The sequence below is a fragment of the Aptenodytes patagonicus genome, chromosome 11, assembly GCF_965638725.1.
Source record: "Aptenodytes patagonicus chromosome 11, bAptPat1.pri.cur, whole genome shotgun sequence".
In the NCBI taxonomy this organism is placed as follows: domain Eukaryota; kingdom Metazoa; phylum Chordata; class Aves; order Sphenisciformes; family Spheniscidae; genus Aptenodytes; species Aptenodytes patagonicus.
The window spans coordinates 10,450,220-10,476,764 of record NC_134959.1 but is presented as its reverse complement, the minus strand read 5'-3'; the positions used below and the strand labels follow the sequence as shown (position 1 = coordinate 10,476,764).

At 37.6% G+C, this 26,545-nt stretch overlaps 1 protein-coding gene across 1 annotated transcript in view; it reads right to left on the bottom strand.

Annotated features, from left to right (window-relative positions):
- BEAN1 (brain expressed associated with NEDD4 1) overlaps positions 1-26,545 on the bottom strand; it is a 64,532-nt gene that overhangs the window by 16,845 nt on the left and 21,142 nt on the right. Inside the window, 2 exon segments of the mRNA XM_076349105.1 lie at positions 1,430-1,571; positions 4,437-4,646. Of these exon segments, the coding sequence (XP_076205220.1) occupies positions 1,430-1,571; positions 4,437-4,646 (352 nt within the window).

The window sequence follows — 26,545 nt, the reverse complement described above, 5'->3', positions numbered from 1 at the left end:
GGGTCCAAACACCGGTCTAAAATTTTAAGTGGATTTATATGAAGTTCTACAAATTTAGATGCCAGGCTCAGAATAATTTTTCACATGTGAGCTTTCTGCGAAAATATTTACACCATCTCTAAAAGCCCATTTATTCTATAGTATGACTTTGTAATACATAAAGGGTTGCTTATAGAAAAGTCAAAGATCTATATATTGTACGTTCATACTACTGACTTGCTCTATATTGCATATGTATTCAAGCAGTCAGAAAAGGGCTGGTCTTATATCGGTTTAACTCAAAACAGAGTGTTTAAAAGGAAGAAAAGAAAAATAAAAAGGGGGAGCATAGCTGTTCAACCATTATTTACTGTTTGTAAGATACAGCACTACAGAAAGCCTGAAGTCATGTTCTGTTTAAAATTATTTCTGTTGGTTCATTAGAGGGAGCAACCGAATTCCTTCATTTATTAACCTCAAGGTGCATGAGGCACACAGAGGAGATATAGATGGCCTAGAGTGGGACTCTTGTCACTCGTGATGGCCGTTCTTGTATCCTGTGAATGCAGGCACACAAATGTGGAATGAGCTGCTATATAATTTCTGGAATAACTGTCTTTGGAAAGAGCTTTTTCTGGCGATGTTACCTCCCCAGGCAATTAGAACTGCCTGATATTTGAAGGACGCTCTTCTCCAAAGATGGTATTACAATCCAGGCAACTATGGCTCTCCAGAGCAGGTTTGGGTTAAACAGCTAAAATAGTAGTCATCCTCCTTCACAGATTACTGATATAAGATGAATAATCCCAAACGATTTTCTCCCTATCCTAAATTAGGAGGTTAAGTACAATTACTGGGTATGTCAGAATGGTATGTCTTCTTCAGTTCTGCTTTCTGATAGAATACTGGGGTTAAGAAAGCTGGAGAAGTGAGGCTTGCTGAAAAATACAGAAAGGTTTAAGGGTTTCTTGCACTTCTCCTTTCTTCCTCCCTCCCCCCCCCCCCCCCCCCCCCCCCCGCCTTTTTGTTTTTTCTGTTTATTCTGATCTGAGCAGTCTCAAGGTCAGTAATAAATGTAACCTGAAAGCTCTTGAAAAAAGTTTGTGGGTTTTTTTTTCCTGGAAGTGAAACTTTGACTTGTAAAATCATTTCTTTCAAAGAAAGATGTTCATAAGTAATTTAACTGTGTGTTTCATTAGTATGCTATCAATATGATAAATTTTAATGTTAATATTAGTAAATGAGAATTGGCTGTACACATGCCTTTATTTAGCAAAGATATATTCTACTAAGGAAAACTTATACTCAAACTAAACAAAGTCTGTCTGTACTTAGAGTTTGTGTGACCTGTGTTTTTGTAGTGGGTATAGGTCTAACAGTTTTATTTTCTTCTTTAAGAGGCTTTGCAAGTGCAGAACTATAACACTCAGAATCTTAGAAAAGTGCTTACCGTGGAGGTGAATCGGGATACATGACGTTGACCTGAGAAAGTGTATCCAGATAGGAACCAAAATTAAAAGCTGGGGGAAACTCCTCCATGCAGGTGGATCTCAGCTCTCCAAAAGAGCCACCATAAGAGAAGCCATCTGGAGCTGGAAAACAGGCAATTAATACTTGCTGCTCTTTTCCTCCATGGTGGATTCTCTGAGACAATATCACTGTTTATAACGCTACCATAAATCAGAAAATAAAACCTATCTGAGGCAGAGGAATTACTAGTATTTTGGAACAATCAGGTTTCACAGGACATTTCTATTCCTTTAAGAGCAAGTTAGCGTCATCTGTAGATGAACTGTGGTGTTTCAGACACCTATGGCACAGGGTCTATATAATTAGTGCTGCCCTACAAGATGCAAGTGTCTAAAGTTTTTCTTGTGCCTCAAAGGTTTAAAAGGAGTGGCAGTTCTGCTTCATGCAGCTTCAAACATTAGCAGGATTGCTGAAGTTCCCAGGAGTCGATACATTGAAACCTTGCCAATTCTGTGAAGGTTTTTAAAATGAGGCTTAGGTGTTTGTAGGTATGTGTCTTGAGAAAATGCTGTTCTCAATAAAGCACTCACAAAAAGGGGAAAATAGTAGAGAAAATCATCTTGCTGCCTGCTCCAGGCCTTTCTTAATGCTTTCACACGAGAGTTTCATAGCTCCAGAAATACGAAGGAGTTAGTGCTATTTTCTGTCTTTGAGGATAGTTAATGCTCAACATTCTGGGGTAAATTTCCATAAGAATGTCCCAAATTGTGGAAATGCAGCAATTCCATTATCCCCCCCCCCCCAGTGGCTGCAATTGTCTTCCAAATAAAGTGATCCCTCCTTTTCACTTGATGCATTAAAATAGTACCTGGAGAGAAGGGCCAGCTTCTAAAGTGACATCAAAGTAGTGTCTGTCTCAACAGAGGGTAAAGGGCAGGACTCACTTGAACTGTTTGTTCCTCCTTCTGGCAATTTTTACCTCTGCCAATTTATTCTCAAGGAATTTACCAGGACTAATCCAGTCTATCATGCACTGTGCTTTCCTTTTGCTTGGTAAGTGAAGGAAGCCAACTTCACAGTGACTCCCGCTGCTCCCATGCTGGGCAGTGGAAGCATGCTGAGATACTAGGATGGTGTGTGCTAATGTAAAACTTTCACTTGGGTAGACTGGCACAATTTAGTTTCAGAGAAATTCAAAAGAATAATCTTAAAATATCACCATGCTTTTCTGTTTTCATTTCTCTAGCATTGTTATTTCGAACCAGCAGTTTGAAAATTGTCCTTATGTTTTTGCCTGGCTTCATGGTTTTTAAAGGACCTGAAATTAACATAGCAGTAGATTTAAATGTAGTGATTTAATCTTAATGGTCAGCATTTTATCATGCCAAAATATTGCTGTTCAGGGGTAAAACTGTAACTCCAATTTGGGTTTAAGTATTTAATCCCAAATTTAGCTGCTGAAAAGTGGGAAAAATAGATGTTACAATAATAGTAGACATTATTTTTTTTTATTTTTATTTTTTTCCTTTTTCCCCTCTGTACGTGACCATGGGAGTTTGCATTTCACTTGGAGTCTAAAATTTATTCCCAAAACATCGATGTTATTCAGTTATCTGTATAAATGTTTCTGGGAAAGCCAAAAATAATTATTCCTGGCTCTAGATGGACAAACTGATCCTACGAAATGTGTTTTTTAGACATGAAAATTCCTAGTCCAAATAGTTAAATGAAGTCCAGTTGACTTCAGTGGATACTTGATCTACCTCAGTGAAATCAAGATTTGAGCCAATGCGTTTTTATGTGGCTCACTATTATTATCTTTTCTGTATAAAGAAGAAACACTCAACAATATGCAAAGAACTGTACTCTCATAGCAAACTGCAGATATAGGAGCCTAACCACAGATGACAGAAATTGTTGATGCTCCACTCAATTCATTAATCCATTTATAATTTGAATTTTTACTAGCTGAATACATACAAAGTAACTTTTTGTAACTGTTTTTTCCTTAAATATAGAAATAATCAGATTCTGTCATTTCCCTGACAAAGTGGCTTTTACCTTCTGGTCAGCAAACCCAAAATTGGCCAAAATATAATTCTACAATTAACTCCTTCATACTTCCAAATCCTTTTAAAGTATGGGGGATTTTTGTCGGGGCGTAGGGGGATGGGAATTGGCACTTTTTTGATAGCAAACCAGTCTCTTTAATGATGATGACAGTTGTAATGACATTGATGTCATTAATGACATCATTAATGATGATGACAGTTGTAATGACATTTTGATGCCCTGTTGTTCTGTTTATATCCAGTTATTAACTTTTGTGGTCAGAAAAGAAGTAATTGCCCAGTCATTGTTGTAGGTTGGTGCACACTGCAGAAGTGAAAAGATTCCTGGCTTTCCAACAAATAGAAATTCCATTATGTGCTATACCAAGCCTATAATGGGATATGAAAATAAACTATCAGGAGTCTAGCGATAGAGAAGAAATCTTATACTGTATCAAGGGAAAATAAGCTCTTTAAGAAATGCTGTCAGCATTGGCCTTATTTATGTTTACCATTAACTATGGAGCTTGTACTATGTGAATTCAGTGCCAGCACAAAGATGCTATTAAACTACAAAGCTGCCTGTGACCTACTCATCCTATTTTTTAATTATTTTATTTTTTTAATCACTTGCACAGCCGCCAGATGCTTTTTGTTGCCTGTAGCACGAGACGGGCATGAGGAAAAATTTCTTTACTGAAAGAGTGGTTAAACATTGGAACAGGCTGCCCAGGGAAGTGGTTGAGTCAGCATCCCTGGAAGTATTTAAAAGACGTGTAGATGAGGCACTTAGGGACATGGTTTAGTGGGCATGGTGGTGTTGGGTTGACGGTTGGACTCAATCTTAGAGGTCTTTTCCAACCTTAATGGTTCTATGATTCTATGATTCTATATTAATGAAGTTAAGCATTATCTTGCTATAACTAGCTATCTTACCATAAACAGCATCTCTCCTCAGATGTGGGTGTCTTAACCGTCCATCCTTTCGCAGACTGCCAACAATGATTGTAACACAGGATAGAAATAGCACAAGTCCGATCACTACTCCAGCCACCAGAAGGGGTGAAACAAGTAAACTGGTATCATTTCCGTTTTCACCATAGCTGGGGAATTCACTGGTTGGGCTGCTCTGGTTCAAGTGTACTTCTGTACAGCAGAGAAAGAAAGAACGTGTCGGTTGTGAAGAGACACTTACAATGTGTGGTTATACAGATGCCAAAACTAAGGGCTTTCAAAGCCCTAAGAGACAGCCTGAGACAGATCCATTGTATGAATTCATGCTCTTATGGACAACCTATTTATTAGACCGATTTCTGGAGCTGTTAGTAACAGACTCTGGGGGAGCCAGTCGGCAATTGTTTCCCTGTTATTGGGGGATATCCTGCTGGAGTCAATTATGTATGTTGCATAATTGTAATTTTGATTGCTTATTCCTAGAAAGATTCTTTGTATCATGAATTGATTGATGCTGAAAGAACTTCAGTGCACAAGGAGGAATGTGAAAACTCAAAAATTCGTGCTCCGAGCAAACAGAGGAATTGTCTTGTTACTAGGTGTGAAAAGACTCCAAGGTTTTGCAGAGAAAGTTTTGGCCAAGAGTGAAACAGAGGAGCATGCTTTTGTAGCACAGGGCATGCTTTAGTTTATGGGATGAGTCAGCATCCCAAGAAACTGATTTGGAGCAGAGGGGGGAAGAGACTCATTCAGAGTGGGATTCTTAGCGAGGCACTGGATTTTCATCAAAGATACGGCTTTTTAGTAGGCAGAAGCTCAGGCAACACGGCGGTCCTGTTGGCCTTAACATCTAACAAATTGTTGAAATAGAAAACCATCACAATGAGCACTTAAAATTTACTCATTAAAAACCTGAAAGTAAATAAACTTAATTTATTGCCCTTTGGGCTCCCCCATATGTGTAAACAGTAACCCAAGGATGGTGCCAAACCTGTGCTTTAGTCCAGGCTGTCCTAGTGTTTAAACTGGCTACATGCCTTGCAGAGAGGTTAGGTTTGGTGCAGTCATTCTCATTTCATCCTCCCTAGTTTGGCCTGATACTGTGTAAGGAAGGAACTGTGTGGGCAGGCAGACCTCACCTTAAAACAGTGTGGAAGTATTGTGGTGCAGTAGGTACACCCAGCGATTCACCAGGTGACCGCAGACTGAGCTGAGCTCTATCTGGCTTCTGCGCCTTTGTTCCAGGCAAGCAGTTCTACACAGCAACATTACTACTCTTACTTCCATCCCATTTTGATTTTTCAGTTGAAATGCACTCATGTTGTATGTGGCAAAAACTATAACTGCTTTCCTCTGTGTTTAAAAAAAAAAAAAAAGTAAAATTCTCTAGGTGTATTATTTAAGTTCAGTAATACATCTGCTTAAGGGACAGAAATGGAAAATGCAAGAATATCCCAAACTATGAAAAGTCGGAATAACTCCAGTAATTTATTCCCAAGTCAAATATCGTTTTGAGACAAGCTAAAGAGAGAGTATCAAAAGTTAAACAATAAGTTTCCTCTAGAGAATCAACTGGTGACATATGATTATATGTGAATTAATTGCCCATAGATGTATTCATGGGGGATCGTACTGCTAATGGAGGGGAGGTAAATGTTAGAAATGATGGGATAAAGGATTCAGGATTTCAGCAGATAGAATCCCTGCTTAAGTAAAAGGCTCTGTATGTTTGTTTGTGGACAAAAGTTTGGGCATGCAGTAAAGGTAACCAAATTTGGGCCTAGGCCTTGAAAACAAGTTGCGATAAGCACCCATTTTCCTATCCTTAATCCACAGCTTATTGAAAAACAAACACACACCCCCCCACACACACTCCCAAATTAAAAAGAAATCTCCCATTAGCTGCTCAGGATCAGACTATGTACCAAGTAAACCAGAATTTAATTGATGCAAGAAATTATTGGAGATGCATATATACCAAGACCAGCTTTCAAATACGGCATGGATATATTTTTATATCTGGCTGTATGCCAGTCAAACAGATAAATAATTTGTTTCCTGCAGAAACTAAGGCTAACAAAATTTTGCTCTTTTGAATGTTCTGTAAAGTGAATATGTGCTTTTGGAAGAGCAAGTGCTTTTTACATGGATAGTTTTTACAAGCAGATAGTTTTCAGCAATGCTTTCCCCACTCTTCCTTTGGGATATACCACTTAGTGTCTTGCAGTCACAATAAGCTTAAAAAGAAGATGATGGCTTCAAGCCAATGTATATTATCATTGGCTAACGCTTGACATTGAAAGAACTGACTAGAAATATAAAAAAACCTGGGGAATTAGCATGTAGTAGGGCTTTTGTTAATTTTTTGGAAGCACTTGATTGTTGGCTGAGAATCTTTATGAGCAATTAAGATAGCCAAGAAATGTGCTGAGCTTTTACAAAGCATTTTATGCCAAAAGACAAAACTGAATTTTCTGAAAATTAAACTGATTCTGTAGCATTAAATCAAAAGGGTATGGAAAACTGTCCTACTTAATACTCTTAGCGCAAAGACTTTTTGGGTATGGGATATATGTTTGCGGGGTAGATTCCGCTGATCTTACGACCATTGCACTAGAACTAAACTTCCTCAAAGTTTACAAATTTCTAATAGTGTTTCTCTTTTGAACAGTTTTTTTAACTATCTCTGTTGGTAATATGTCCAACAAGTGTGTACTCCTGCTGGCTTTCCATAGCCTTGTTTATTCAGGTTTTTGCCAATTCTGTCTTTGAAAGATGCAAGTATCACAGCAGTGCCAATTAGTTTAAATCACAACTGCAGGGAATTGACACCTGAACTGAAAGTACTGGTGGATAGTTCATTGGTAATTTTGGAGATCTTGCAAAGATAAAAGGGAAGAATCAACTTTGTTGCTATCATGATGAGAACATGAGCCTGGGGTGTGAGGTTGCCCCATGGACTATCAGGCTTGTGGTCTACAAATTGAAGTCGAGTAGTACTGAAACTGGAGTTGGTGATAAACTTCCTGTCAAGTTCAGTGGGAAAGAAAAGAGGCTACAGTGAGTGCTTTCGGATCTTTTGAAACTTGGACAACTTCTAAATGATCCTTTTAACAGGAAGGGGCTGTCTAAAGAAAAGAAGAGTAGACTAGATTGTTGTTGTGTATTGTTTAGCTATGGAAGCCAGCTGGTATCTTAACACATTGACTATTTCAGAGATTCCTGTGGTGCCACCCAGTGTGAGCACTAATATTTGGTCCTATTTTGCTTTATAGGAATTTAACAGGTTAGCAGTGACTTCAAATAGAAAGTACTCTCTATTATACTCTCCACTTGTACTTGAGGTGTTATTTTTTTATTTCAAGACAGCCCATTTATCTAGCATGTTCTCAGGGCTTCCTTAGCTGTTCCAAATCTTGTCTATTTTCTCTCTTGTTTCTCACCATCATGAATCTTTCTTTTTTTTTATGCTCTTAATCTAATTTAACCCAGCCTCTGGTAAAGACAAGATATATTACAATATTGCTCTTATTAGAAGGAATGAATAACTCCCCATAGTCTAGCTCCTAAAACAATATGCAGTTGATAAACTTATCTTATGGTAGTATTTTCAGTTTGACACTGAAAGTCCTCCAGACTTTACAGACTGATTTACTACTATGGGAATTGCTCAGGTGACTAACAACTACAGAATGAGACGCTATGTTGATAAAAATTCTTCAGTTTTGAATTTTTTGGGGCCAAAAGATATTTACGTTACTTTTGGCAAAGGAACATCTTATAGATTTTTCTACTCTCATCCAAATACATCTTCTTTCGATAAACTGTACATTTATGTATATAAAAATGCTATGTTTTTTTCAGCCAGAATAGAAGTATCTGGAAATTTATGTAAAGCCCATAAATATAACAGCAATAGCAGAATGCTAACCTTTTTTTTGAGGTAAGTTGTATTTTTTCCATGAAACTGCAAATTGTAAACAATACATGCATAAATATGAATACTCTATATCTAATCCTCTAAGTATGAGTTATATGCACAAACCATTGCTTTTATCCAGTGATGGGAGTTGTGTAACTAACCAGACAGGGCACAAATGGAACATGCTGGCTGTTGCAGCCATGAATACAATGCAAGGGGCACATATGGCTGAGCGAACACTTAATTTAGAATGAGACCACTAGTGGAAAATTGCCTACACTATCCATTCAGTGTCAGACAATAAATTATCAATCTGCAAAATCCCTTAAACATGACATTGTATTATTTTACCCAGTGCTCCTGCATCTCAACAGACCAACTTGTAAAGTAACTCCACATAACTGAAGGAGGTGTAGTACAACTCGACTTTTTTGGCATATGTTGTGCTTTCTACTTCTCATTAATCTGTCTCTGAAGGGACACTTCTTATCCCTTTCTGACTTGGCAGTAAGTAATGTTGACATTTCAGTTGGGTCAGATCCTGTCAGAGTAAAATGTCTTGGTGTGCAGATGTGTCATGGGAGCTTAGTTCATCCAAGATATAGCCCTTTATTAGGAGTGGCTTCTCTCTTCTTCACTGGCTTTTACCTGCTTGTATTCCAGATGAGACAGAAGGGAAGCACTACATATAAATGAAAATCACTTCTCTCCATACTGAAATGGTTGCGGGTTTGCTCCCCCCCCCCCCCCCCCCTTTTTTTTTTTCCTGAAGACACATCAGCTCTAGTGAAGCCACAATTGTCTCTGTAATTGATAGAGTTTTCTTTGTTCCCTTTAAAAATCAGAGATGATTTTAAGGCTGGATCTTACTAAGATAACCAAATCTCTTCCCCTGGTTTAAAATCTCTCAATCATCTTAAAAATGATAATTCATGTTATCACTGGTGGAGAGGATGAGACATGGAGTGGTTTTGTTTCCCAGACTGAAATGTGTGAGAACAGCTCATGAAGAAGTGCTGATGTGTTGCACTAGAAGGATTTTGTGTGCAGAATCATGTATCTCTACATCCCTGCCAGCCTCAGTTAAGCCTTGCCTGAGGACAGAATCACTAAGTGTGATTACTTGCTGAACTAGAGCTGAAGCACACTGAGAAAAATACTGTATTGCATGTACACCCTGGGTTAGTACAAATTGTTTGGGGTTGCTGATCTAGCACCTCCTATTACCTTTAAATACACTGTATTAACAAAGTGTACAGGACTGGAAATGAGTAGGAGGAAGGTCAGTATAGGATAGTGCATAGTGTACTTTGATTTTTAAATAATCATAACAAAGTGTCTCAAATACCCAAGCAATTTAAAGCATGTTTCTGATATCCTTATTTTTTTAATCCTTGGCTGGGACGGTGTTGGAATATGCAGTCTCTTTATCAAGGGGAGGAGATTGACAGAAGGTAAGAAGGAGTTGAGAGGTCCCAGTAAGGCACACAGACAAACTAAATTAGTGGAATCGATGAAGATTTTGTTGATTCTGCCTTTATGAATGGTTCCTGTTCAAAGATGATTTAGTCTGGCCAAGAGTGACCAATTGGATTCTGCACTTGCTGCTGTACTGTGAAATAAGCCTCTGGCTGCAGCTGCTATCAGGCTGCTATCAAACTGCTTATTTCTGTAGCTCCCAGGCAGGAGTTCACAAAATGAGTAAGGTTAGGTGCATTACAAAAACAAGCTGAAAAAGGTTTTGGATTACAGGCGCCGGCTTTGTACAGAGCATCACTGTAGCAAGGGAGAGAGGGATATTATTCAAGTCATTGAATGCAAAGGTCCCACAGGAGCTAAATTTAAAAAAAAAAAAAAAAGGTCTCTTGATTCAAAGCTATTCCATCTGGATCCTGAGAAAGGTTGGAACTTCTCACTTACACTAGATAAATGCCAGGATGTCATCTGCTTATGGGACTTACCTTGGTTATGCCAAGTATATATGAGGAGTGGCTTCAGATCGAAATGTGGCCTGTATTTGATTTACATTTATACTTGGTTCAACTCTTATTTTTGTGCAAACAACCTGCCAGTTTTAAACGGAATGGCAATTTAACAAGTTTTGATTTTATTTTTTTAACCTTTCCAATCCCTAGGTATAGTGAAAGTATTAAAAAAAAATTCAGTAATTCCATAAAAGGAAAAGCTTATGAGAACAGCTCAGCTCTGTCAGACATGATATTGAAATCAGCACATTTTCCATGGAACACTTGGGATGGATCTATGCTTTCTTCTGACTCCCTGGTTAAGAGGCCCACTTAATGATAAAACTGGAACCGAATGCTCCCCCCCGCCATTACAAAAAAGAGGAAAATACCATGCTTTTTACTAATTCTGACCAGTTTGGATAGGGAAGAAACTAGGTATGTTCTCCTCAAATAGCTTCTTACAATCTACTTCTTGTCTTCTCACAAGACTACCTTCTGTGCCTCTGGTGAAAGATTAATTTTGGCACACCTGTTGTTGAGTGCTCCATCAAATAAGATCTACAGCAGCTGTGATGGCAACTTAGTAAGGTAGGAATAACTAGGGACCCAGAAAGACTTAAAAACTGAGTAAGTACAGGGAGTTTGTAGCTATCGTTGAAGTATGGAAGATGGAAAATCGGTCACTGAAGAAAGGGTTTTGTAGGTCTGGCTATGGCAATGGCTTGTGTCAAGTTTAATGAATTAGGTGGCACTGCCTTAACATTTGAATGCATTGAATGTTTGGGTTCTTGCCCTCTAAAGCAGCAATACAGTAGTGCAGACTGTGATGCTACAATGCAAACTCACATCTGTGTGTTTTTAACACCACTCAGCTCACCAGTTATACTCATTCAGCTATCTGAACACTGCGCATCAGATTCTTCCTGTATTTAGAGAGATACAGGAAGCAGATAAAAACTGCTACTTTAAATAGTGTTTAAAAGGAGCTGATGATGATGCTAAGAACAGGCAAGGCTATTGGTCCTTTTGTATTTATTTTATTATCTTGTAGCAAAGTTGAGTAAATGAGTGGAAGACTAGAATAATCTGGGAAATGTCCTCTCTATAAATCAGTTTTACAAGAGCTATACAAATAGTATATATACAATAGGAAAGGAATTTTCAGTTCAGGAGGCCCAGGAGCATATTTAATTCTCTCACACTGCTTGCCTCTGCTGCTTGCCTCTGCTACCTACAGCCTAGGGGCCAGTCACGTGTTGTCCTCCTGTTCTGTATGCTTTTCTGATTTGCACACGTAAAATTAAACTGCCTCTTAAGCTACAGTTGATATTCAATAATAACTGTATAGGGATTGCTTCAAACTTTTACCTTAATGTGGCTTGTAAAGGGCATCGTATGGTGTACATATTCATAGATTAAAGATTGGTTGATCTAGTTTAGCTCATGTGTATTGCAGCTTAAACTATTTCATCCACTTACTGCTTATGAGAGCCCATTAACTTGTGCTTGATGGTAGCTTATCTTCTGGAATGGTACTTAGGAGTTATTTGGCAAAGTTGATGAATAAATAAAGTTTTGCTGTCAGTTGCTGCAACTGTGACATTTAAACAGTTCCCAAAAATATATGTTATTCATTATTATTTTTAAATTTGAGGTAAAAATATTTCTATACAAATGGCTAACTAGTCTTGCCTGATTATTGCTACTGTGGGAGATACTTCAGCATAATCCAAACTCATATGAATGCCATTAACCAGGCAGGACCCATAAATTTAGACAAAGTTTCTCTGCAGCTCACATTGCTTATTTGATCTTTCTCACTGCATATATATGTTCTAATCATAATTAAAACTTTTCACTGATTAATAGTAAAAAATCAAAACCTTATTCAGAACATGAGACTGTGTGGTAGGGACATTTCAGCTTTATCTGATGCACTCAGCTTAAAGTGAATTTGGAGCATACTTACAGGTTCAAAAGCTGCCCATGACCTTGAGAAGCTCATCTAAGGCAGAAAGGGTGGCCTTTCCTCTGAGATATCTAACTCTACCTTTTTATCATGTCTGCTGGCTATCAGATAATGACTTTTCTCTTCTTGCATTGACATCCTTATTATAGAGCAAGAATGAATAAGATTGGATCACCAGCAGCCTGCAAATTGAGGATGTCAGAAGCTAAGAGAATGTGGCTGCATAAGGGCTCAGAAAATAAATCTTTTGAGATGCTGTGGCTTTAGGGTATTATGTTGATGTCACAGCAGCATGTATAGGTGCTGTTTCAAATTAACAGGAAAAATCTTCCAATTTTCAGATCCATGGTCTATTTTATCAACATGATAAATACCACTGCAGTGAAACAAATCACTCTGGAAGTGTAACAGCCCACTTTGTGATGGACAATATATTTCTTCCCCTATTTTCTCATATACAAACAACTTTGAACTAATACAATTTTATAAGCAGGACCTGAACCTATTACTTTTTTCAGAAATTCTATATTAGGGCTTGGAAATAAGTATGATGAGAATCCTATTTTACCCATTAAAGTAAAGTTACCTTCATAAGCTCAGATCCAACTTAGGTTGGTAGTGACTTGACCAGGGCAAAAGCAATAATTATTTTTTTTATTGTGAGAAACTCTGGTATTTTGGCACATAAACTTCTCATATAGAATTTGGAAAAAAAGTAGCAGTATAATAATTTTTCTTTTTATTCTGAAAGGGAAAGGTTTGAAAAATTGTAATTGGCAAATAATTCTATATTTTACCTCAGCAGTCTGTCTGCTTGAACTGTGATCTAGATGTGTCATGTCTTCTCTTTAGGAGGTTGAGGTCTGTCTGAACTATATCTGATGTGACCTAAAGAGGTAGCTATAGGGCAGATGACAGCTCATGGAAGATGTAGCCCAGGCAGGAAACCTAATCTATATTGGGGGAAAAAACCCCAAAAGCCAAAACTTTCCACAGAAAAATTCCATTCTTCACAAACTTTACTTTCCACCTCCACAGAGAAAATGAGAAGGCAGTAATGAAATTCTTGCTAGCTCTAACAGTAACAACTGGTGAGCAGCTGACTTGTGTTCTATTGCCCACTATATGCATTTATGAATCTGTAAATCAGCTATCCACTTCTGATTATTATTAAATTGGCTGAAATTTATAAGACTTATTAAATTATGAAGTTTTTTATTTTCCTTTTGTTGCATTGAACTATTCAATTGGTTCCATTAACCAGCAGCTTTCAGCAATCATTAACCAGCTCACATGATTTGAAACTCTGGAAAAGAGCTAATAAAGATGGTATCTGCAACAAAGTTCTGAGATTGAACTACTAACTGAGCTTCAGGAATTATATCGACCTTATATATACCTCAAATACTCCTTCTAGAGTGCTTGTGGCTATGTGCTGCTTCTGCTGCTTCTTATTTAGAACTTTTCCTATTGAAATAATCCTATTTCTTTTTCCATCCTCATCTCCAGTCTTCAACAGCAGTAATCTACTAAAAAAAATATGTGGAGGAATGATTGATGTTCACTACTTAGAAAATAATGACAACAACTGAAATACTGGTCTAGCTAGTTATGTAAGGAACTGGGCACTAAGATAGAAATATGTTAACAAATGCTGGAATCCAAAGATCCTTCTGATATATCTCAGCCTTTCTTTCAAGGTGACTTGAATTTTTTTAAATAATTAAAATGGTTTTGCAGTGGTGTTATGCACTTCTGTATGAATTATGGTGTTGATGTCACAGAGTATACAAAGCCTATAGTATGACTTACATTATAATTTGTATCTGTAAAAGCTACAGCAGTATCTGCCTGCATAAATCGAGGAGTTTTCTCATACCATTAAGAAGTGATTTCATTCCCTCGGATTTTGTCTGAATAGGACTAGGATGTCTGCTTAGACAGCTGCAGGAATGTCAATAACAGCAAACCAGATACTGATTCTTGGGACGATTTCAATCACCTAGTCTCTTTGTTGCTAAAGGAGCCACCACAATTCAAGGACACTGAAAGATCTGTAGAAATTAAATTACTCAAACATTTACTATTCGAAAAACTGGGGGGAAAAATCCTTTTCTTTAAAATCTCTATTGCTTACTATATAGCGATATAACTATACTTTTCTATATAAACTGCAGCATGTATATGTGTATACTTTAAATATAAAATGTAGTTTCCACTTCAAGGCTAGTTTCAGCATAGGGTAAATATCGATAGCTGCTAGAGATGAGGTAGCTACACCTTCCTATCTGCTTGGAAGTCGGAAGAGGTCCTGGGTTGTTCCCCAAACAGAAGACATGCACTAAGAAGGACTGATACTTACAGATGTCCTGAGAAACATCTGTGTATGCTGCACCATTTTCTCTCCAGGCAATTAGAAGTCTAGGCTGTGGGTAGTCCTCCCTGTTCTTAAAACTAAGCTATTTATTATTTTCAAAGAGGATTTTAAAAAAAGAATATATTTCTAAAGGAAACAAATTGCAGTGTGCGTTGTTCTGCATTGCTACTGAATGAGATTGAGTGAGAATAGTAATAGAAACATGCAGAGTAAGACTAGAAGAACTTTGCCTTTTTCTGTGAGCACACTGTTTCTTAGATTAGAATCCATTTAAATAATTATATGTTATGGGAAAGATGATTAAATTTTAAATTACAAAGGTTTTATTAAATCCGTTTGTAATGAACAGTGTTGCATGTAGGTTAGAACCTCTGCAATGCCCACAGAGCACCCCTGACAATGTCTTAACCTGGAATACTGACTGTTTTTAAAGCTAGCTAGTTTTTGTGGCCTTTTGAACAAAAGGGACCAGAAAATGGTTCAGTCCCAGAAAAGAAGAGTTCCGTGCAGGGGTGGTTATAATAAGACTACCTAAATGAAAGCCCTGTTAGGGATACTGCCTGGAATAACAGGGAGAGAGAAATACCATCCAGCTTCCACATTCTCGCAGTAGTGGTGTTCACATCAGAGAGATGTGCTTTGTATGTTTAGTCTAATGTTAAAGGTCACTAACTGTTCTTACAGTTTATCAGGTAACTGTGATTTCATCTCTGGACACAATTTGCTATTTCAGATGAGGCAGAACGATCTTCCTTTGAGTATTAACCCACCACTGCAGCACAAATTGACCCTTGATTGCTTCCTGAGCCCTGCTGTTAACTCCTAACATGCCTGTATGCAAACTATCCTACCTCTTTTACTTCTATTAATATTCATAGTGGAAATGTGTCTGTTAAATTGTTCCCATTTACACACTGGAGAGGAAAAAACCGAATTTTTGAAAAAAGCTATGGGATTCTTGGTGGAGAAACTAGTATCTAGGCTGATGTAAAATCCTCTTCTATCCCCTTTCAAGTGCATGGGCAAATATATGGGGAAAGATATAAACAAACTTTGTAATAGAAAAGGAAGTTATTTCTGCCCCTGGTTATCCTGATCACACATGACTGCAAAGGGATTTTCATCTACATACCTGCTAACAGCAAAGACTTTTACAATTGCTGATTAACAAATTAAAAAAGAATCACAAAAAAAAATGGAACCCCTTCTTTAGTTTCCTATTACCTGCCTTAATTATTCATCTTAACTATGTGTTGGCAGGCAAGAGATACATTGTTAGGCTCATAATGAGGCCAAGAGGATTCGCATGGTGTGGCCATTTAAGGTGCTTCTATTTAAATTAACTAAACACTTCTTCCCTACCAAAAAGGTATATATTACATTATAGTCTTGCAATACAGGAGAATTCAGAATGCTCTTCAATATAAGGGCAATGTAAAGAATTCACATTAGAAGAATTTGCATATCTAAGTTTAGCAGTCTCTTTGAAATGGTGATAAATTGTATGCACCTGCTCTTATGTGGACTAATATTTGTATGAGAGAGCTGGATACACTGCTACTTCAATTCTGGTGTGAATATATGAACATCTTCAGTTTCTTATGCATGAACAATCAGATTAAAAGACATTTAAAGATTAAAAGCAAATTGAAATTTTATATTCTTTGCATTAGTAGACAATGAAATTTTTTGTGACAAAACTGACAGCATGAAAATAGCTCCTATTTTATATGACACAGTAGAAATACAATGTGTGAGCTGGAAAAAAGTGAATGCTGTTCTGAAAAAGGCTTATTCATGAAAGTGATGTAGCACTGAAAGTAATAAAAGGGGGAAAATGGTGCTCCAGGGTTACTAGAGAAATATCAAATCCTAGCAAAATATAATGGGATATGTGTCATCTGTGCTGGACACCATCTTCATAATGACCTTGCAGTTAAAGACTTGGGGAAAATCCCTTCCAACAGCAGTAGAGTCACAGAGCTTTCAACAGCAGTAAAAACTTGGTCCTTTCCTGTGAAAAGGTGCTATGGCTCTTGGAGGGGACCAAGTAACAACAACCATGATCGAACCCCAGGGCTGGAATTCACATTTTACCCCAGTGAACTCTACAGGTCACCTGTCCAAAGTCTGGTGAGACACATGGCTGAAATCTCAGGCCTCCACCAAAGATCGCCAGTCTGCATGAGTGTTAGCTGAATGAGTGAACCAAGTGAATGCTAAAACAATATGGAAGCCTTGAACTTCAGTTGCTAAAAGCAAGAATAATGCAATGACTGATTAATTTGCTGAAATTGAATAAAAATAAGCTTAGAAAAGGTGGCTGTTTTCTCTTTAAAGCTCTTGTGCTTTAATGTAAGCATGAACCCCTGATGGTTATCTTAGCTGGAAAGTGAAATATGTAAAAAGCTGAGATGAGCCTCATATTATTAAAAAGCTAACAGTAAAATTTTGATCTGCTGTAGAGACAAGATGTAAACTCAGAATTACCCTATTGCCTCAAAGCAATCTTGAAATATTATGTTACCTCAGAGTAGTAGGTGAACAGCTATTTCTCAGAATTTATAAAACCATGGACTTCACAGCATATCCTAAATAAAATTGTACTGGCAGAATGCCCAGTTAGAATAGCAATGGCAAGTGGATACTTTTTTTTATTGTTTTCTTTTTTTTTTTTTTTTTGTAAATCCAAAGTGCCCACTGTCCTGAAGCTTGAGGAAAAACATTAAATGGGAAAGGTTTGAAATCTCTGCATGTATCAAATAGTTCTTTTAACTCCTCATTCTTGTCTTGTGCATCACAAGGTATCTTTTGAGGCGTTTTAATCAAGAGTGGTGGGGGTGTCTTGAAACTGTACTACAGTGATATGTTGTTCATGACTTGGAGAAGGGAGAGGTCCTGCTTTCCATTGTAAACTGGTAAGGGAATGTGGTTTGAAGTTAGGTGTGGTTTTTTTTGGTTTGGTGGTTTGTGTGGGTTGTTTTTTTTGTTTGTTTGTTTCTGGTTTTGGTTTGTGTTTTTTGTTGGTTTTTTTGTTTGTTTGGTTTTTTTTAGCTACTGGAGATAAAGGAACAGATTGCAATTCTTTACCAAGGAAGGTACGGATGCTATGCAAAAATAAAATCCTGTTTGAACCCCTGCCTTCTTCTAGATAGCTTCTGCATTGGTATTAATTGGAGAAATGTGCTAGAAATGTTAACAAGGATAACCACTATGGAGCTACACTTACAGCTTTATAATGTTCAGCCTGTGCAAGTTGTCCTACTACAATTTGTTCTAAAGGCTGTACTGAATATCATATGGTGCAGGGACTTTCACTTTAGATCCTCTGATCTCCCTTGTGCTGACAGCATATGATACAAGAAATGTCATGCTGTTTGGATTATTAAAATCATCAATGTATTCATATTTACTGTGTCACTTGTTAATACTATCTTGTTAAGTCCTTCTGGGGATGAGATCACAGATTTTTCTAACTAGCAGCTGCTGCATAGTTTCCTAAAATACCAGATTTTAGGGTTGGGCCAAGGAAGACAGGGTTGATGATAAAAACAGATGGCCTCATTGCTAACAATATACCTGAGCTTGCAAGACCTGAATGCTTGTGAAGGTGTGGGCAACCTTGTTGATTCAGGAAGTGTTAAGACTGTTCAGTGAGCTTTTTGGTTCTGAAAGGAAAGTCACTGCTCCTGTTCATCTCCTATGTTACTTGGAGATAAACGCTGTCTGTGAAGAAAGATTAGAGATAGCCTAATAATGCGTATGTTTATTCTTCATGTTGCCCTTTATCAGTGTTTGATTACCCAAAAACTCTGTAGAGAGAAACATATACATACCAACCTTAGAAAATTACTGTGACTGAGATAAAAAGTAATGAACAATGTATAATGCATCTTGACAAATATTGTAAATTAATGATTACTGACTGTGTGAATCACGGTCCTATTTCCTCTGATTAATTTAGCACAAGATTTCTTTTTTTACTCTCTCACTGACTATGAGGAAGATATCACTGATGAAGCACGGGTACCCTTTAATTTCTTTTGCACTACTACTACTCTATCCGAACAGGTCTTCATCACAAGCTCCTGAATCATTATAGGAGGAATCAATACAGTGTCCAGTCAAATTATTTTGTGCACCGGCTCAGTTATCTGCTCATCTCTCAATTATTCTAAACATGAAATTACAAAGAAGCAGAGACTTCACCGAGGTAGGATTCCAAATGAGCAGGATGTCACTAAGATGTGCTGGGGGAACGCTGTCTTTTTTGAAAACTGCATTCATACCAATTTTACATGTGCAGGTTTAATGTACATGCATAATGATCATGGTATGAGATCAAATTAATTATTCACCCATGCAAGCATCTATAAGTTAGGAACAGAACTATAGTCATTATTTGCAAGCTTATTGAATTAATTTGAAATACACTTTTTTTGGTAATGTTTATTTTTTCAATGATGTCTTTATTTTACTCCACTGGAATTTTGGCAAATTGTTTCTGATCTTAGTAATAACTTTTTGTGTAAACTCTAAAAGCAATTTTAAGCAGAGAAATCTAACTTCAAGGTTTTGCCTTGTCTTGAAGTAACAATTTTTAATTCTAATTAATATGTTCCTGTAAAGACAGCATACTTAATCTTCATTATTGGTATTGGATTACAAGAATAAATGTGGGAGAAGGGTGCTTGAACCTTGGAATAACATGTAGTTGATCTGTCACATTTGCTTTAGATGTGGCTTCTTTAGGGTGACAATACCTTCCTGAGTGGAAGGTGGAGATCATGGCGGAGATGGTAAGGAAATCCTCATCTGTGAGAATGGGATCTTTCTTTTCAAAGACCATTTGTACCAGTTGTTCCATTAAGCTCTGTTCAAATAAAAATACATTCAACTTATTTGTCCTAATAGTTAACACTGAAGAGCCAATGAAAACAGTAACACCTCTTCCTTCTGCTCTAGCACCTTGTCTCTGCTCCTTGCACAGAACAGCTTGTTTAGGGTGGACAGGAAAAAGATGCAGCAAGTTCAGTCACTAGCCTGTTCAGTTAGGTCAAAGACTGGGTTAAAAGGATTAGTTGCCTTATCACAAAAAGCAGTCCTGGCTGCAGTGTGCAATTTGGGGCTCAGAGGCCTGGGGCGAGAGGAATGGGTTGCAGCCATGGGCCCCATCAGTATGTATGTAACACTTGTATGGAACCTCTTTCTATGGTAGGGATGTGGTGACATTTGTGACAGATGTCTTTGAATTAATGGAATATTTCACTAGTCTTATTTACTCTATAAACACTGTCCTTTGGATTCTTACTCAAGATAATTTAATATGAATATATGAAACCCATAAAATCCATGTCTGCCTCCTACAAATGTGTATCTACATATATTATCTCATATAGTTGCTGTGCTATGATCCCAAATCAAGATTAATATGAAATCAGTTTGCCTGATGTCAGCCTTAATCTTAGCTTTCACTTATCATCCCTTAATAAAGAGCTCTTCTCATTCTTGTTGATACTGATAAAATTAGGCTTTTTTTCACTGCAGCTTAGCAGACTGACGCAAGGTTTTCATGTTTTCATAAAGTGGTAGGACAGATGCTGACTTTAAGGCATGTTTTATTTCCATTTGATGAATGCCAGTTTGCCTGTCCTTCATAACTGCGGAGGAGACAGAGGAGGCAGGCTTCTCACCTCTCTCTTCCCTTCTGACTTGGATGAAACAACTGCTAGAGGGAGTGGACTGAGAGCAGAACTATCCCCATATAACTCTCATGCTGCAGGCGCACCATTTTTCTAAGTAACATGTGGCAGGGCATTGTGGTTCCCTATATAACAGGCACATGGCTTTTGGTAGGTTACAGAAGGAAAATCTGTGGACTTATTTTGCATTGTGTTAGCTCTCTCTTAGGATAAAATAGTGTCCTATACAGTGGGGAGGACGTGGTGCTTGCTGGACTTTGCAGTGCAATGCACAGCTACATGACTGGAAATCTACCACCTATATATCCGACGTAGCTTTTTCTGTCCTAGCAGAAAAGATGATGTTATCAGGAACTTGGCATCCAAAGTCTAAATGCTTGCTCCCTTTTCAAAGGGAAGGCATGGTATTAGTGCTAAAGAGTAGCATGTTACCCAACACCAAATCATTAGGATGTTAGCATCTCTCATGAGACAAGTCAATTTCTCAAGCACCAAACAAGAAACTGAATGTGCACAATTTCAGCACATCGAGACTGTGACCTTTTTTTTTTTGGCTTGTTCAGTCATGAAATCCCATGCTGACCTCTGTTAGTACAAGTATGATCCAATGTTGTCAGGAGAACACTTTATTGTGTGCCTACTGAAAGGGCCGGCGGTGTTCAAATTGCTTTGCAGTCTTCTCAGTGCAGCCATCTGTCCTCAGGCTATGAATTGACACACCAATGCATTTGAGTAGCGTGGTGCTTTAACTGAGTGTGTTTCGTAAGTCAACAACCAAAAGGGCAATACCTTAACTCTGCTCTTCCTTCAACTGACTTGTCACTTAAATTAAACCAAACTGACACTTTCTGCAGCACATGATCTATGTCTTATGGTCTGTGTTAAGTCATGTTCTAATTCTGCATATTTTCCCTGCACTTTCTATGACCTGTGGAAGAGGGATGAATTACCAGCACACTGTTTCCTTAAGCTGAGCAATTACTTCTAATGAATATTACATGGGTTACGTGAAGATAGAAAATAGTAAAGAGACTTGCTATGGAAACATGGCTTGTTTGTTTTGATTTTTTTTTTTCCTTGATGTTTTCATCTCTTCTGCAGTGGGGATTACTGTGCTATTTATTCTTTATGGTGAAAGTATGGCACTTATGTCTGTTAGATTTTTCATATTTTGCTTTATATTCTATAAAAAGTGGAAAATGTAAGTAACATTCCCATACTATCTTTGTGTATTTTGTTTTTATCCTGGTGAGATTTCCTTTCTCCAGACAACAAAAATTAAGATGTTGCATTATACCTGTGTCATTCATGCATTTTAATCATCAGGTAAACTTTCTGTCATTCTTGCTAACTCATATTCCACGGAGTATTTCCAGAATGGGGTTTCTGTAGTACTTTGCGAAGGCTGTGCTGACTACTATCTCCAGCATAGTACTCAGGGCAAGAAAACATTTGGAGCCCAACAAAACCTTGTGGACTGACCTCATTGCATCTATTGAAGTGATGAATGTGTCTTGTATTTTCATTGACTGACCTCTTTGTTTCTGTATCAATTATGTACTTGTACTTGATTCTGCTGTACTGTATCATATACTATATTCCTAGTATTGAAAGTCAGGATTCCTGCAGCAAAGTATGTGTGAAAAAGAGCTAGCTGACAAGCACTGGGATACACAATTTATTCTCTTGGTATTACACTTCTCTTTCTTGAAACTAGTTTATCTCTGCACTGCTGACACTGAGCCAACAGTTTCAGTCTGTTTCAGTCAGAGAAGGAGCGAGAACAATGATATTTGTAATCCCCTGCTAAATGCAAATAAGTTCTGTGTCTCTTTCTTCTGGGGATTACTTCCCTGAGTCAGTGGAGTTCATTTACATTTTGGTGACATCTACAAGAATTTTGCCAACACAGCTTATTACTGCAAACATTGTATCAGTTCTGACATTTCTCTTTCCTGGGAGAATCCCCAGAATGGCTGGTTTTGTTCTTAGTAGCAGACTTTTGGCTTCCCTAGCAGAGGCACACAGAAAGCAATGCCAGCCTTAACCATTCCTGTCCCTCATCTGGTAGAGCACCGTTCCCTGAGTTAAGCCACAACAACTTTTTATGGCCATGGTGTGAAGCACACTGTATGAATAAAAACCTTCCCCACAACAATTTTATTCTGGAAGCAGAATCGGCACCCTGACCTTGCTCCTAGAGCAGACGCAGGATTGGTCCCCAGGCCTTGCTTCTAGAGCAGATGCACAAACAACTTATGTCAACACAACTCGGGAGAGCCACGCTGCGGTAGCAGGGCTCACCTATGAACACCAAGTAGATCCAACTCCCAAACAGGCATGTAATTCAACTTCAAATTAATCTAGCACTCCTGGGGCCAGACAACTGAATCCATGGAAAACAAACACTATCCCTGTAATTGCACTAAGGTTGTTATAAAAGGACACTTAATTCCCAGCAAAGAATCTTTTGTCCCATTTAATAGTTATGGCAAGTGCAGTGTTACAAAGATGGTGAAGGACTTAGCGCTTCAGGCCAGAAGCATCATCTAAGTCAGACCCTGAACTCTTTAGTCTTCCTTTCACATATCACTGGCTTGTGCATTTTTCTGACTCTCCCACGCAGAAGGATTGAGGGGTTTACTTCTACTTCTCTCCTCAGAGAAGGATGTTATCAGGGTTTCATTAATTTATAAACATCACTTACTAGTTCTGTGAATTACTGTTGTTTATTAGAGTTTCCAATGATGCTTAGTAAGATAGATCAGGAGACTATTTTGTTGTCTACTGTTTCTTTTTTTTTTTTTCCCTGCCCTGCTTATGTATTTATATATAATATGCATTTATTTGTCATTTTTCTCTCTGGAACAAAGCCTGACAGCTATAAGCACTTCTCTTGCAATGTAATGATATGAACAAGGCTCTTCTGTTAGCCACTGAGATGAAACCAACCAAATTATTTCAGTCGTGACTTAAGGCATATTTGAATTTAGGATTTCAGGGAGGCTTTATGCCCCCTGGCCCTGCTGACTGTTTTCTATTTACTCTGTATTTTTCATAATATTCTCAATTCTACTGCATATAGCGTTTCCCACTAACTCATGTTTCATAAAGCTAATGTGCCAGAAAGCTGGATTCTGCTATTTATTTATAAAGAGACTGTGGACAGAGAAGTTAGGCCTCGATTCATGAAAGTGCTTATGTGCATACTTTACACACTGTAAATGCATTCTTGATTTTATTCATACAAAATTTTCCAATGCAGGGAGCACTCAGATGCATGTTCAAAAACTGTCACTGTTTTACCTATTTACACTGTGGGAATAGTGTTTGCCTAGCTGATGGGCTCTTGTCTTGTCATTTTGGAAGTTTGTATTATAGAAGTGTTATAATAAAAATTACTGAAATGTTTTAAAATAGCTTTTTCTGAAATTCATAGACTTCTTATTACAGATGAAGGAAAAGACTTATCAAGATAACTCTTTAACTAGATTAGTGTCTTGTCTGTGTTTGCGGGTTTACAGACCAGCCTTTAGCAGGCTGCCTTGATAGAAACTCCCCTTTTAAACCTTACCTTCTCTTCCTGAAAAAAATGCAACCATACAAAGAAGTATTTTAATATATTTCAGAATATAACAATAATACTGATAATTTCTCACTACGAAACTGAACTAGTCTTTCTTTACATCCTATCAAATAATTAAGTATTATTATCTCTGCCTTGAAAATAGCTGTATTCAGCAGAATTGAGCACTTTCTAAGTCCACGGGGCAAGGGCGGGCATTGTTAGAATGACTGTCCCATTTCAGGAAGACCTGGTACTGGCATCTTTGCTTGATAGTACCTGATCATACTCCTTTCGTAAGGCTACTGATTTCCATTAGCCATTCCTAATTTCTCTAGCTAGGAGACAAAGGGTGCCAGAGCCATGCGGGCTTGCCTTTTATGTTTACTGTATGCCAGAATTCTATGCTTAGTTGTTATTTCCTAAACCCTCTATTCTTTTTAGCTACGTGCTTATAAAAAGATAAGTTATCAAACTAAAGATGCATAATACAGATAAAAGTTCTGCTCTAATTAACAGTTACTTAGGGCTATTTCAATTATGTCCATTGTTCATTTCTGCTTACAGAAGTTTGTATGTGAGTAGGATTTTTATATCAGGCAAGATTAACAAATACTGACCCTCAGCAGACAGTACAATATGCATTAAATAAAACTTAATGTTAGCAAATAAAAGAGAAAAATATGCTGAATAAACATAACAGCACTAGAAGAAGCAGTCTTTCAAATTAATCCTTAGAAAAGATAAATAAAAGTTGTAGAAGAGGATATTGTTGTCATTAGTTTTGATAATCCAGACTAAGGTAGTGCAAGAAATTTATAAACAAGTCCAGCAACACCATTTTTGTATGCAATAGGCTGCATATTGCTGTAACAGGGAAAAAGTAGAGAGTAATTTCCACAACAATCTAAATTATCCTAATAAACCAAAAATGAATTTCATGAATGCTCCAAAGAACTGAAATCTAACTGGAGGCCAAAGCATCTTCTTGTGACTAAGCAAGCAAAGAGTAAGAGTAACAAGTAGCAGTGAATTCAGAACTTAATTGCATGATAAAGATTGTTTAAACTATCATTACAACAAACAATTTGATGTCTTAAGAAGCCTGAATTAGTCAGCAAGATCATAAGAACTGATTTACTAAGGTGCCCCCAAATTAGATGCAGACAGATTTTTTTTTTTTTTCCTTTCCCCCCTCCCTTTATCTTTTTTTGGGATGCTGAAGTCTTTTTCCTGACAGAGAAGCTTGTATTATAAAGATATTCCTGAATATAAGGAATATAATTCTATTGCTTCCTAAGAGTGCTAGGGTACCTATAATACAGCAATTTTTAAAGCTGACAAGTATAGCTATGTACATTTGCTAGGTGAAGAAGTGAAGTTAAAGGAAGATGAAATGACTTCTCAGGAAGAAATTGGCAGACTCAGGACAGACTGGGTCTCTTGAGTTCGGAGTTCTTTCCTGTAAGACAGTGCCTCGGACATGCCTTCCATTTGTGTTTCCTTCAATGACCACTAAAACTAGGTTTTCCTATTTATTTCAGTGGTGCATAACAGTATCACCAGATTAAGAGCAAGTATTCACCCACTTTTGGAACTTCACTTTGGAGCTTAGTTTAGGAATCAATGCTTTATAGGTCTCCCATTTGTAAGGAGAGACTGGATGCATCTACAGGGCAGGCCGAACCTCTATGAATCACCTTCCTGAGTACCTGTCTCCAGTGACGATCTAGAGTATGTAACACCTGTACTCAAAGGGTCTGTATACCTTCCCTGAAACTGTTTGCAAGGACTAGGAGAAGCTTGGATACAAATTTGCAAGGAGATTGTGAAATGACAAATTCCTTTTCTTCAGTTGGGATAAGTTTAAAAGGACATCTAATGGACTTAACTTGGAATGAATGGAAACAGGAGAATGCATTCATTAGGTTAAAGTTTTTAATATTTTCAATGACTGTTGTCACGCTGTTATCTCAAGCGCTGTTATGTTCACATAATAGTTGTTTAAATAACAGTGCCGTGCCTCCCTTGAAATCTGCTTTTCTGACAAGAACTGTCCAAAATCACAGTCTGGATAGTATTCAAACATACTTTCCTCAACAGCCTCATGGTAAGATTATGTTAACCGTCCTGGTTGACTCTAGGCAGGTTTATCAAGAGAGAACTTTCCATAGGCAGGATTACCTACATGACTTTATATAAAGCTGCATAGAGAGTGATGGAGATTATTAATCCAAATGGCCTGTGGTACTTAATAGAAAGGCAATCTGTGGGATTATCTGTGTAGATGCAGCTTTTAGAACAAACATAAACCTGGCTCCTGTTAATACGAGCCTTAAATGAAGTCTTCATGACAGTTATCTTCAGTTTTTGTGCAGTGTTTAATTACTTTAATAATAAAAAGAGAAGTATCAAGTGACATAGAAGACACTTAATTTCTTTGGTACAAAAGACTCCAGTCATGTAACCCTTGGAAGTGCGAGCAACGATTGCACAGGTTATGACTATCTTTGGCTTCAGTGGGGCAAATTCATTGGTTCCCATGAAAATATGTGTTTAAATCTGAAGCAGAATTTTAGCCTTTAATAC